The sequence below is a fragment of the Lepidothrix coronata genome, unplaced genomic scaffold (genome assembly GCF_001604755.1).
Source record: "Lepidothrix coronata isolate B3197 unplaced genomic scaffold, Lepidothrix_coronata-1.0 Scaffold36, whole genome shotgun sequence".
Lineage (NCBI taxonomy): Eukaryota > Metazoa > Chordata > Aves > Passeriformes > Pipridae > Lepidothrix > Lepidothrix coronata.
The window spans coordinates 1085127-1099770 of NW_016690216.1; the positions used below are offsets into that span (position 1 = coordinate 1085127).

Below are 14644 nucleotides of genomic sequence, written 5' to 3' on the forward strand. Positions count from 1 at the left end.
TTAGCACAGAATTTATAAAGAGATTTTTATACTATTAGCCACGTAGAGGCAAGCATAACTGCAGTTTATGTCACGTGTTTGGGGAAAAACAGCAATGCTGACTTTTAGGCAACTTTGCTGGTAAATAATTTCCTCAAGCAAAATGTGCTACCAACAGTTACATTCTCTTTAGAGAGATAGGCACACAGCACAATCCCAGATACTAGTCTTAGTAAGGAAAGCACCCTATGAAACCTAAGGAGTTCAACATAAGATCAAAGACTTTCAAGTGCCTAAACATACTTAAGAGAATACTAGACTGATTTTAGCCACAATTTTATGTAATCAGACATTATAAAGACAAAAGTTTAACAAATGTCATGCTAAGAGCAATTCTTAGTTACATATTTGCTGTTTTCTGATTTTTTTTACTGAAAGACAGTAATGTTATCTACTCTCTGAAATCAGGAAAATTATTTTTTCTGGTAGAAAACCTAAAAAAAAGAAGTCATTGAAGGAGCAGAGAAAAAAAGTTTCATGGATAAAAACAAAACCTAAATCTAAACTATAAGAGAAATTAACTGAAAGGTCTGCATATTATGAAGGCACTTCAGATCTCTGCTTCGAAGACAGAGCTGAACTTCTTGCTTTTGGTGTCACCTTCGGAGAAGCATATCTTGGAATGAACAGCTTCTCAAAACTGTACTGATTATTTACATTTCAGATAGTTAAAAATGCTATCATTATGTTACTTATTGCAATTCACATCACAGAGTTGAGACTCTGTTCCTAGTATATTAGAAGAGTAAGCCAGAAAAGAGCAAATTATTTATTTACTTGGTCAACTGAGAGTATGAGCTTAAAGGCAGCTTATATTAACAATTATGAATGGGTGGTAATGGCAAATACAGCTAAATGTCACCCCAACTTCTCTGATATCTAGGACTTGACTTGCTGCAAATATATTCATTGACCCATTCAGAAACACAGTTACAATACAGCTAAGGTACAACTCAAACTATTTTAGCTGTCAGAGCTACTGTAAGTCAAAAGGCTAAGGGAGGGATACCTCCAACAGAATCAGAAGCTTTTCTTTTAAAATATGCCAGAAAATTCTTACACAGATGAAGAATGCAGCCTCAATCCCAAAATATATAGATTTTGCATATTATAAATCAGAGCATATGGCTCTCCTTACAGCTCCAAGACACAAACTGAATATGAAGTTATCTACTTGTCTACCCACATCTTTTGAATAACCTTTAGGCTCAGGAGCTGAAAGAGGAATTCTTAGCTCACAACCACGAAAAAGAAAAAGTTTCTATCCCCCACGTTTTGCAATAGATGGGACACTTTGGCGGCATCAAGCTTTTTGCTTTCATACTCACAAGGAAGAAATACAGCCCTGATACGGGTGATGGTCCTAATTCGACATACTCTAGAACCTGCTACAATAGTGTAGGGTATCCTATATCCCATTTTCCTCAGATATGTCTTCATTTTCTGCTTGGAATTTGTGAAAGGATGGCAGCGATGGAAACGCATCCACTTTCTGTCAGGGAAGTTGGATTGCAACGCATTCACCACCTACATGCTGATTGTAAGCTCTGTGAGCACATAGCAAGTCCAACACTTTCTGGGAAGCAGGCTGTGTGACTGAGGAGCAGCTCAGCCCAGTCTGTCTGATGTGCCAAACACCACACTTGCACTACAGTCTTGTTGAGCACACAGTTTGTCTTGAAACCCTTCAAAACACATCATATTTTCAAGGCACATTCAATCACTGCTATAAAATACTGGAAAACCTATTGTTTCTTCACCTAAAACGTATCAAAATAACCTGGTAAGTGATCAGAACACAATCCTTTTCTGACTTGCTACTGTCAAAATGAGGTTCTTCCTCCAAAGCGCCATAACATATCAACTTGCACAGTGACATGCACAGATGAAGAATTCCCTGAATTCAAGGTCTTTATAACAGCAACATTATCAACATTTCTCAGCATCTTTTCCCGCACTTAAGCTCCACACAGATGGGGCAATCTGTAGGCTTCAGTGTTCACACTGACTCCACAAACATAAAAATACTAAAATGCACAGTAGGGACACACTGTGCACACTACTGCTTCATTCACGACAGAATTAAGAGCTTTAACACACAGGACACCACAAGAGGGTATCTGTGTGGTTCCAAAGGACAGATTAGTTCTGTACACAGCTACACTATGGCACAAAGAGCAGTACTCAAGAACAAACCTTGTACATACATCTGGCTTTCCCCTATGACTTAGAATGTATTAGTCCAGTGAGAGAATTTACACTGTCTGCAAGGACTCAGATAACTTATTACTAAAAATACATACTTATCTCTACGTACTGCCCAAGGAGTTTAATTGTGCACGTATCTTTAGAGGAAATGAGATGATCTTATTCAGATCATATACTGATATAGGTCCTGATATACAAAGAAAAGCAGCTACAATAATCAAATAGCTGGGATTTTCCTAGAGAAAGAAATTTGTTCAAGTGACCTCAAAGAGAATGCACAATGCTTCTCAAGTCATTAATTTTTCTTTTAAATTCATTTGTAAAACCATGTATTACATAGAATTTCATAAGTGTACTCATTTTCCTAATTTGTATTATGCAGTGCAGGGCTAAACTTTCTTAATCACGTTATTGAACACTGATTGATTGAGCTTAGCCACAAACCTACTCAATTCTGAGTTTCAGCATCACGTGATAATAACATGCCACAGCCAAGAGAAAACTTTAAAATAAGGAAGATCTGGCAAGTCTTACACAAAAGCTGTGAGTCAAATTTATCTAAGTGAGACTGAGCTACAATCAAACAAACAAATGTTCACTGAACATCCCCCACTCTTTAATTAGAAATTAATGTAACATACCTCGATCTGCATCTTTAGATGAGTCTTAAAGTTTGAGAGGAGGGTAAGAAATATGGAAAGTGAAAGTTCAAAAACTTCTGGAACTGATGAGACTCCATTTTTTGACAGTGCAACACAAAGGTACTGCTTTATAGCATTAATAAACATCTCATTTGTCCTGAAGACTGGTCCTGCGTTTTGCAGAATGGAGAGAAGCAACTGCAATGAAAGAATCTTTGATCGCAGTTCATGAGATCTAGAACAAAACAGAGCATGTCAGTTCAGCCTAAGTCATAAAAAATAAAACATTCTCTTGAAAAGTCAATACATACAATGATTTTGCCAGTTTTATGTTAATGAAATTCACTCAAATTTGACACAACCTGTTGTAGAAAGGATCATTAAAAGATGTTGATCTTTTTTACTGAAGTGGTCATTCTTCAGCCAAGGTGGGCAAGAATAACTTCTTACAGAAAAGGAAAAATTACTATTGAGCCACTCTCTCTTCTGCATCACAGCACTGCAGAACAGCAGCAACAGGAGGCATAAGAGGATGAAGTGAGCATTCTTTCCTCTTAATGGACCTTTGGAAGATCCCATCTAAAATATGCAGCCCACCTATCAAATTCTGACTATCAAGATGTGGAAATTCCTCCTCCTCCTCTATTTCCACCAGCACGGAAAGAGAGTTGAAGGACTATAAAGACAACACCTGTACTGTCTGACCTATTCCTGCCGACACTGAAATCTCTTTTTTCGAATACAACATTTATTAGTCACCGGCCCCATCCCACTCCTAGAACAGGTAAGATACATAACACATCTATTTTAAGCATGGCAGTCATAAAGTCAGGGAACTGCAGCATTTTCAAGTGCCCCACAGTAACATCATGCTTCTTACAGATTGAAATAAGTTAGAATTCATATCAGAACAGTGCTACTATTTATGCCTTAAAAACAAAACAAAACCAAACACAATAAAATAGTCAAAAAACCCCCAAACCACACACACACAAAGAAAGCATAAAGGAAATCTGCATCTATGAAAACACAATGCAATAAAAAACATTCTGGGGGAAAACATTCTCTCCTCAGACTCCCAATGCTTCTTCCCACTTCTGATCATCTCAAAAAAAGAGTAAAGCTCTTCTGAAGGGCAGGTAAAGACATAATCGACTTTCCCAACAGGACAGTCCACAGCTTTCATTAAACAACTGCTCACTGACAGAGGACAGTTATGAAACATGAGGAACAATGACAGGAAATTTTTCATCCAATACAGCTCAGACATAGTAAGGAGTACTTCAAGTCAACATGTGACACAATGAGCAGTTGGATATTTGCTGTATGCTGCAAAAAACAAAAGCTTCATTGAAAAAAAAAAAGTAATTTCAGCCTAGCTAAAAGCAAAAATGCAAATTAATAACAAGTATGCTACAAATAAACTCAATTATTTCTGTCAAACCAAGTGGGATGGGGAAATCAATCTGCAAACATTTAAAACTCATAAATTGTAATTCCAACTGTAGACTTTTTTCTGAAGACATTTTTGAGAAGAAAACATAGCCAGTCAAACTGAGTGAAGAATTTGTCCCTCTCATTTTTCCTAATGGGCTGCAGGTCAAAGTCAATGTCCCAAAACTGCTCTCTGCAGGAGTTTTTCAAGAAAATGCTTTGCTCTGGCACTGCACAGCCGCATGAAACCTGACATAACAATCTCTCTTGATGCAAAAGGCTTGATTTTGCATCACAGGGTATCAAGTGTGCAGACAGCGAATTTCAGTCATAAATAAAATATTAAATATTGCCTATTTGCAGCAAGTGTCAGCTCCTAACTGAAATCTCAACATGCTGGGCTTATCAATCCTGTATGATGTGTAAAGCCCATTTAATTTAAAATAAATTTAAGGAAAAAAAATAACAAGCAAACCTTCAAGATATTTCACTCCCATCTTATTTTTATTCCAGGGAAAAAGGAAACAAAGACATTAACGAGGTTCCCAGAAAACATAATGCTGATCTCAACTCCCACCCTTGCGATTTTAAGCTAAAGCTCCATGTCCAGTTACCTAAAATTTGAAAATATTTCATTACAGACTTCATAACAAATTTCACTGGAAATATGATTTTTAAAGGGGCAGATAAGACTCTTTAAAACGCTGTAGACACCCTACACCTCTCCCCTTCCAGTTACAGCATGTTTGTAATAGTTCAAAAACCCATCAATGCCTCAGTCAGTGATAAATTCTAGGCACTTCTCCAAATATGAGATATCTTCGAATGTATTTGCAGTGAACTTCTGTTGCCTGAAATGCTGCTTCCTCTGATTTGTTTTATATGAAGAGCTTTATCAGTTCTAATATGAACGTCAAGCTCCAAGAGCCTCAACAGCTATTTCTGCTCTTGCAGAAGGAGTTAATCCATTAAAGCCTTTAATAAATGGGCAGCTTTAGTCTCAGAGAACTAAAACCACAGGATTTTCATGGAATTTCCTGGAAGACAATTCTCAAAAATAGTCAGGAAAAACCTCATGCCTCAGTCTTCATTCTCTAATACCCTGACTTTCCATAGTGCATTGCTAGATAACTTAAGAATGGTTCCAGACTAAACCTTCAAACTCTTTCTACTATCTTTTCAGCTTATTAAATCCACAACACACATCACCGATTAAACTAACCTGTCTTAAAGTTACCTGCTTTAAAAGCTAGACCGTGGAACAAGGTCTTGGAACAAGTAAAGCTGATTTTATTTTGAAGAATTCCAGGTCTTTCACTGCCCTCTGAAGTAATACTACAGTTTTAAGATTCCAGTAAGAAAAAAGTAGGCCTCTTGAAAATTATTACCAATTGCTCCTAATGTGCAAAAAAAACATGTATACAAATTCTATCCAAGATCAGAAAGTAAACTTTTTTGCCAAGACTCAAACTTAATACGGGCACCCATCTATGGAGAATTTATTTTTTTGCTTTACAACAAAAAATTCTCTAAGCCAAGATGAAAACATGGTATCTTCAGTCAGAGCACAAGACTTCCAAAACCAGCCAAATAAAGACCTTGTTTTCAAAACATTTGAGTTTTGATTAAGTAGGCTGAAGAAAGTGTCCAACCTGAACAAAAGAATGGAACACTATAGCATGAACTTATCACAAGTGGCATCTGCTCCAAGTGAGGAGCTTATATTAATAGGAAGTAGAGCTGGGTATGTGCACTGGACACACAGTATGTAAGAGATGAAAGAAACTGTGGGGCACAAACAGCAATGGTTATGAACCTAGAAATTACGTAAAAGCAGAGCAACATGAGACAAGACCAGAAATACCCGAAGATCTTCTATACAAACCCTTCCGAAAAGCATTATAAAGAGCAACTAGGAAGAACATGATGTACTTACAGGAAGCATAGGTGTTGGTAATAAACTTCTAAACAAGGATATAAAAGATGCACTAAAACATAAAAGTACCTTTTCGAAGTTTCTAGGTTCTTTTTACTATACCATTACTTTCTCAGTAATCGAGAACTCGCAAAAATACTTAAATAATTTGTTTTTATTTTCAGACAGTAAAGATGATTATGAAAACTCTTAAATTCTACTTACTTTGGATCCGGTGGTCCATCTGACAGGGGCTTCATGGAGAGCTTACACAGTGACCTGAATACAAGGAAGGCATCCTTTTGTAAAATGTGGGAAAACTTAGCACCAGGGGTAGGTCCTGAAGAATTTCCAGATTCCTAAAGAAGTTAACATATTTCAGTATTCCATTTTGCATTAGCAGGGTGTGTAGGGAAATCCCCACCTCCTAGCAACAAGAAGTTAATATATTATACAAATATAACCAATTCACTTTAGGTTTATGGTCTCAAGACTAAAACAAAACAAAATATTCTTCAGTCCCGTTAAAACAAACACACTTACTAATAAAAACTGCCATTTCAGTAAAAAGTCAGAATTAATTCAAGACTGTCACAAAATTAGGCAGGTCAAGTTTAAGTAGGGTAATTTGCAATGAACTGCCTTCAGGCATTTTCAGTAGAAAACTGGACCCAAACACTTGACATTTTAATAGAGTGTGAGTAGTTATATATCCTCTCATCAGACACATTTGATAAAATTTCTATAGTATACCAAATACTCGTAAGTTCTTGCAATTTTGTATTTTTGTTCCATATATAAGCAACATATTTAATCTTCTATTTATATGACCTTTGTGACTGTAATTTTTTAAGCTTAAAATTTATTATTCCCAAACCTAATTACTCAGTACACTCTGACAGCAGAAACACTCGGGTCAGTTGACAGTGTATACCTGTCCATATCTGATACAGAGGGAGTGTATATTCACATCTATTTTATTAATGAAAATCAAATCCTCTCACATATGAAACTATTTATTTAAAATCACTGCAGTAAGGTCATGCTATAGGCTTGAAATTATTTATCATTTGAAAAGAGCACACTAAAATTACACAAGTATGTCTATAATTGGTGATATTCTTCACTATGTATCTTGAATACTAGTTTTATTATTTCTCAGGAGCAGTTCACAAAACAAGAAACTGAGTTCTCTAATCTTGGAACAGTGTAGTCCATAGGGCAGCTAAAAATATAGTAGGATAAGAATGACATCAAATGCAGAATTTACTTAGAAAAATTTCATTTAAATTTCATTAAGGAAGAATAATGCTTAGAACATTACTTCATACTTGAAATTCGTCTCAGCAACTTATTTTATGGAATTATATTAAACAGTCTGCACAAGCATTGGGCAACATTTAAAAACATACTACTTTTTTCAGTATTTCCTAATTTATAACTGCCTGTACCTGAGTATCGTTGGAAGAGACAGATAGTCTGTCATCAGGTAAAGATGGTGTATAAGCAACAGAAATTGGAGTCCCTGGAATTCCATTTGCCTGAATGTTTTCACTGTCACTGCCATCCTCTAATGTTACCATTGTGCCATCACCACCTGCACTGTCAGCAGTGCCTTCGACATCTATCGGAAAAGATGGAAAAATTATTAACAAATGTTACATGAGATTCAATATTAAAAAGAGCTGTTAAAACTAAAATTTAAATACTAAAACAATCATAAGAAAATTATCACAAGGAGAAGCTTAAAGCAGAATTTACATGGCATTACAGAACTATAAAAACTGCAAATATTTTTATTCCCACTAATAAAAACGACAATAAAAAAATTTATCTATAACTTTACATTGCTGGAGTCACCCTCTACCAGGTTTCCAAGAAGTACTGGGACAGGAAATCACTCACTAGTTTGATAATCAATTTCCAACAAATTAAAAAATGTAGTGATAACACTGCTACCACAGAGAGGGGCCCATTTCTGAAGAGCGTTTACACAGAACAGAAAAGAAAACAACCCCACTTTTTTTGCATTTTAAAAGAACATTGGTGTCCAATATAAAAAGTGTAAATCAATGTATGAAATCTTATCCATTCTACTGTTAAATAAAGCACAGTTAAGGTCAGACAACTGAACTTGTCTTTTTCTGCATGTAAGTAATTTTTAAATAATTATATATTTCAGTTAAATATTTTAAAGTGTTAAAGTAATTCTTAAAGGTCAAGATTCAGACTGCTATTGACTAGACAGACATTAATACAATACCTCCAACTACTATGTTCACCATTTCCTGCACAATACTTTCTACAATTTCTTGTGCCTTCTCTTCACACTCATTGCTTTCACCATCATATGCTCCTCCATCAGCTTTAGAAAGATCTTTACAAAAAACAACAAACACAAAAAAACATTAATGATAAACTCAGAAATTAAGAAAGTATTTTGCTTGCATTTAGTATTTAAAAATGCAATTACAAATCTATTAATAGGAGAGTATACATTAAAAAAAGCATGTTTGGTCACTTCAAAAACAGATATTTGCAGAATGTAAGAATTCTGCGTTCAACCTGTAAATGATAATTAAGCTACAGGCCTATGCCAACAAAAGACATCAATTTTGTATCTTCATGTACATTAAACACTGAAAAGTCGATGGTTCTAAGGCGTTATTCTCAAAAACTTTCACAATATTACAAAGATACAAAAAGGAGTCTTTGCTACAGTGACTACAACAGAGTGCAGGACTAAAGAATACTCATGATGAAGTTTAACAGTAGTAACAAGGGCAACAAATATTTTGTGTTAGTCAACTACTTGAAAATATATGCCTGACTTCAGATTTCAGAGAAGGAAAAAAAGATCATCCTTAAGCCTTTCTCTTTACAGACATTTCCCTCCCTCCAAGAAACAAAAATACACACTGATTACTTTCTGCTGCTGTGGCTTGGTCAGCTTCTGTCTGTTCATTTTCAGCACTAGAAATGTCAGATCCATTTTCTGCCTCAATATCTTCTTGAAGGTTTTTGTCCATATCATTCGTGCTGTGGTCAAGTTCCCTCTCATGTTCTTTGGACAGCTGATCAGTCTGTGCTGGAATATGTCTCAGCTGAGGTGATTCAGGCTCATGATGGCTTAATGGAGACTGCTGTAAATGGTGTTGCTGTCTGTGTCTTTCCTTTTCCATCTGTTTGGCTTCCTGAAGCTAAAAAAAGCATTGCAAACACACAAAACCTTCTCTATCAAAATATAAGAATAAGCTGTATACATTGTTTTATAAACATGACATCTCTATTGTCTCTGCTTACACAGTACCTTCCTAAAAGATGTAACAGTTTAAGAAAATGCATCTTTAATTATAAATAATTTTTATATCACAGGATAATCCATTGCAAGGGGGGCTGCTTCCCAACAATGCACATTGCACTTAACTATACCTCCACTGTGGAAGAGGGATGACTACACTACACATACTATAAGACTAAAAGTTGTCTGCCTGCCCTATAAGGAATTTCAGAGAGCAGATGTGACAGTAAACAAGGACTGCATGGAAAAACATGCAGATTTTTTTTGTGGTCCCTTGATCTGAAATCCTTGAGAAAGGGAAGAATTTCTGTCACTTGTCTAATGCATTAAGACAACATGCATTAAAGCCAAACCAAAGCAGGATGTCCTTTGAGATGATGCTCTAAGAACTGGCTTCCTATCCCTGCAGAGTCTAGCATTTACCAAAACCTTTGTAACCTTTTATACTGTTATTTTGGCTACTGTGATCTCAGCCTTTTACTCTTTTCCACTTAAAGCTTTCTACGCTGCATCTTTTGGGGTGCCACAGAGTCCCAAGAAGATACAACTCAAACTACAGCTCAAACAATTCCTTCTAGCATCAATTAGATATGCTGAAATAACTGCACTGAGTGTGCAAAACAAGTAGGACTGCTTATCAAGACTAGACTTTAGCCTGGCAAAAATCAAGATTTCCAATGTAGAATAATAACAATAACAATAACAATAATAATAATAATAATAATAATCTTCTAATTAAGTGGTTTAGAAGGACAGTAACTGCACTGATTTCCCAAAGCTTCCAGGTGCTGTGTGGCTCTTGACACTTATCATAAACATGATCTCTCATATTGCTTCAACTGCGATGGCACCATGTACCAATACGCAGTTGTTTCTGGAGGGAAAGTATGAAAGTACTACAAACTTAAGAGTTTGCAATATTACAGCAGAATTACTTCTAGAAGTAGCTAGGAATTCAACCTGTCCTCAAATCTGGACATCTGCATTTTTGCTTATGTGGATTTTGGGTGTTTTTTTATTTCTTTTAAAATAGAACTCAGGACGCTTATTTTGTCTTCTACATCTTTACTATCAGCAGTAGAAGGCACAGGGCATATGCTGAGGTCCTTGCTGACAATTCACCATAGCATTTTCAGTGACATAAGTAAATGCTAAAAAATGTATATGATTACATGACTGAAGAGACTTTTCTGTTTGTTTGGGTAGGCCTGCAATTGAATACATCCATTAAATATAGAGGACCACTATGAGAAGTTTAAAACCTATACAACCACCCCCAAAAAGCACATTTGACAATTATTTCAGAATGCAAAATGCAAGAAGAAAAATACAAGATACCAGATTATTTTTTTCTCCAAAGTACCTAAGTTAGAAAAGCCAGAAATTTTAATAATAATGACAAAACAAACCTCTCAAGCTGGTTTGCTTTCAAGAGCTAGTTTCTAAATAAAGATACTGAGATACTCACTGCTTGATTTTCCATACGTGCAAAAATGACATTCAGCATTTGTGTTAGAGTGGCCTTGGCTGTGGTTTGATTTATAAGATTTTTGCTTGCTAGGTAGATATTGTAACATGTTCGTACAGCCTGTAGCACTGTTCCTTCGTGTATTTCTATGTGTTGAGATGTTACTGCAGTGAGCAAAGCCTAAATAAACACACACACACATATATATTTTCCAGTCAGAACCTTAGCAATCAAAAAGTTTGCAAATTAACAAACACAAAAATTGGATTACTTCTAAAATACATCTAAATACATATCCTGAACTGCAATTTAATTATGTTTTCCCAGGTACTCTTGTAGCCATGTTAGAACATCATATATATAGCAGTTACACTAAACTGAGTGTTTGTCATCGACATATCTAGGAAATACATGTTTCATAATACGTAACAGCAAGAAGTAAGCAATGCAGGCATCAGAGAAGTACTTAATAGAAGTCATTCTAGAATTTTCTAGACACAAACATGAACAGATTACCTGTTAAAAATATAGAAAGCAAGCCAAAGGGTGCAAAAGGTTTTTCAGAAATAAATGTAAATGTGATGAACAAAGACAGAGTATGAGATTAGGCAGCTATAGAGGGACAACTGCCTTTTACAAAAACTCTTTTTGGGTAGATGCTAGAATACTGTGTTGTCCTCTCTGTAGAAATTCATTTATGTCTTCCTATTTGAGCTAATATCTCCTTCTCTTTAAAAAAAATAAAATATGCACGTAAGCCTGTAAAAGATCAGGTAACAGAGGAGTAAGGAACATGTCATCTTTATGTGAGGCAGAGGCAGGCTGGATTAAAGGGCAGAAATAGAGGTAGACAAAAGCTGAGGACAGGGTATGAAAACATTGGCAGAGAAGCATGCTGAAGAGTGGAAAGAAAGGGGAAGAACTTGGTCCACAATAGTCCAAATGTTTATATTGATTGCTTACTCCAGTAGAAGGAATCTGGGAACTGTATGCATTGAAAACTTTGACGAAGTTATGATTTAATGGAACATTTAGACTAAGTAAGAACTAGAAGCACTGGAATGCTCCTACTTCTGTTTTTAACTGTGATAAATTTATAAAAGTTATTTCAAGTGTTGGCTTGTTTCATCAAACCACACCTCATCTCTTGCTGACACTGTCAGCACTTCTGTACACACAAATAGTAGAGAACAAATAGTATCCACTGTTCACTCAAAGCCTTTAAAAAACTAAAATCAGTAACTCTTGAAAACAAGCCGAACAAGTGGATCCCAGGCATTAACAGCTATTTCTTCCATAGCACTACTGTCTGGGCCCAATACAGTAAATATTTAGATTTAGTTAATATTTCTTTCATTCAGTTACAAAGGATACCAGTGAGACACACACACACCCCCACCCCCCCCTAATACACCAGTTTAACAACCACCTACAGCTTCTCACCTGGAAGATAAGGTCTCTTGCAGCCCAGCGTTTAGGACAATAATGAAAAGGTGCAGGGGGATCAAGCCTCCATTTCTTTTTCGTCTAGCTATGTCATTCATAAAGTTACTCCTTTTTGTCACTGTTTCCTTGTTAAATTCAGGTGATTAAGAAGCTGATATTTGAAAGTCCAATTTTAACTTCCATCTCAGTTCAGTAAAGTCTCACAAGGTTTTTTTTCCCCCAAGTTGTAATAATAGGAAGCAGTGCCACCTAGTAGAAAAACGTGACAAGGCTACAGATGGACTATGTGCTCTTTTGTTTTAACTGGCTTAACAGCCTGAATTTCCTCAGTTTTTTCAGTATGCCTGTTATGACTACTAGACCTACTAGTATGCCTGTTATGACCTCCTCATACCATCTGATAAGGGAATGTGGAGGAGAAGAAATGTTTCCAACGCACACAGAGACATACCTCCTTAACATATTAATCCAAATTCACTAATAACATCTATGCAGACTGAGAAGTCAGTCTTTCCCAGGGCATCTCCCTACAGATATCTAACTATAAAAGAGTTCAACTTGGCTACAGAGCTCATGACAGTTACTTGTTTTGGGCTTCTTTCCTTCCCAGGCACTAGAGACTAATCTTAATGACTACTATACATGTTTGCAAACTGATAAGCACTTTTAACTTTGATCTCTTGCTAATATCTTTCATCTTCCTTCTAATTTAGAGCCATCCTCAGGACATTAGTCATGCTTACTTCACATCTCAGTGTCATTTCTTTTCCTCTACTATGACAACTAGTAGAAATACGAGAACAAACATAAGACAGGAAGTATTTTACAATTACTTTCCGAACAACATCCTTTCCTCTTGGCAGCTTCCATTTAGGGCTAATTTGATGACATGCCCTAAACAATGTCACCTAATTCTGTATCATAAAAGAGAACATCATTACCACAACGGGCACGACAGCTAACCCTGAGAAACCACAGGTTATGATCAGGAGCAGCACTGCTAATCTTCTGGAACTCTTGTCAATTCATATGTTAGCAAAATAAACCCTTCCTTTCTTATTTTATTGCTTTTCTTCATGTTACTCCCCACTGTTAGTCTGTGACCAAATAGCCACTATGTCCAACACAAAGAAGAGAGGTGAGACAGAGTAGAGGACAATCACTTCAGCAACAGTCCTTAGTTAAGGAGGGTTAATACACAAAATCTGAAACTGCTACACAACAGTGCATGTCCTTACGACATGAACAACAAAAGGTTTACCTTCCTTCCAGCTACACACTCTTATTATCACTTACTTTGCAACAGGTCTGGGACATGAAGTCACCTGTGCTATTTTAACAGCAATATATCAATACACTTAAAAGCCAAACAGAATAAAAACATCCAGGTGTTCTCTGGTGTTTGGGGTTTTGTTTTAAAAGTGATTTTAATAGATTCAGAGTATTAAATGCATGCTAGGATAAAATCTGGGAGCAAAGCTTGGATGAAAAAATGCTTCCATTTTTCCAAGCTACTCCTTAGGAGTCACAGCATTATGTTGCTCTTTTCCATCATGCTAAAGATTTGCTATTCAAGGCTTTTTGCAGCTGAGTTCCCACTCCTTCTGGTCACACTTAGCTCATCTGTTTTCACCCAGTATCTTCAGTGTGAGTTAAGGAGAGATGACTAAATGAAAAAAAAAAAAAGCCTACTTTACTGTACCCCTCTCCTTTGCTGTTCTTTAGGAGAAAGAAAACTTCGTAAAAACATTGTTAGCAGTACCTCACTATACATCAGTTGCTTCCAAAAAAGCTTTGTCACAAAGCCTGCAAAAATACCAACAGCCAACAAGCTTTCCTCATCCTGAAACTTCCGGCTAGCATCCTGACTGTGAGTTTGTTTCCTTATGCTTTCCTTCCAGTCCTTCACACCTGTTGTTCTGAATTTGAGAAAGATCCTACTGTTCTGTGCTGCTACCTAGTTACTATAAATAAAGCTTATTCATTTTTATAAACAACCATCAAATGGCTTTGGGAAAAGACAAAAATCTTCAGGATCATTTCTTGAGTTACAGATTATCATATCCTTGTGTGACACACGCAGCATTTTTTCTTTTAGCTTGAAGCATGTTTGCCTAGTTAATTTCCTATTATGTAAAACAAGTGTATTAGCACAGGAAGTATGGCACTTTGTGAGGCAAAATGAATGTAAT

At 36.2% G+C, this 14644-nt stretch overlaps 1 protein-coding gene across 3 annotated transcripts in view; it reads right to left on the bottom strand.

Annotated features, from left to right (window-relative positions):
- The window catches only part of ARFGEF1 (ADP ribosylation factor guanine nucleotide exchange factor 1), an 89744-nt gene that overhangs the window by 38525 nt on the left and 36575 nt on the right, over positions 1-14644 (bottom strand). For 2 of the 3 annotated variants that reach the window (XM_017812504.1, XM_017812507.1), the window contains 6 exons: positions 11007-11186; positions 9164-9437; positions 8501-8614; positions 7689-7861; positions 6463-6596; positions 2889-3123 (listed from right to left, as the gene is read on the bottom strand). In XM_017812504.1, the coding sequence (XP_017667993.1) occupies positions 2889-3123; positions 6463-6596; positions 7689-7861; positions 8501-8614; positions 9164-9437; positions 11007-11186 (1110 nt within the window). The remainder of the gene's footprint in view (positions 1-2888; positions 3124-6462; positions 6597-7688; positions 7862-8500; positions 8615-9163; positions 9438-11006; positions 11187-14644) is intronic. The other variant, XM_017812505.1, reaches the window with a different exon arrangement.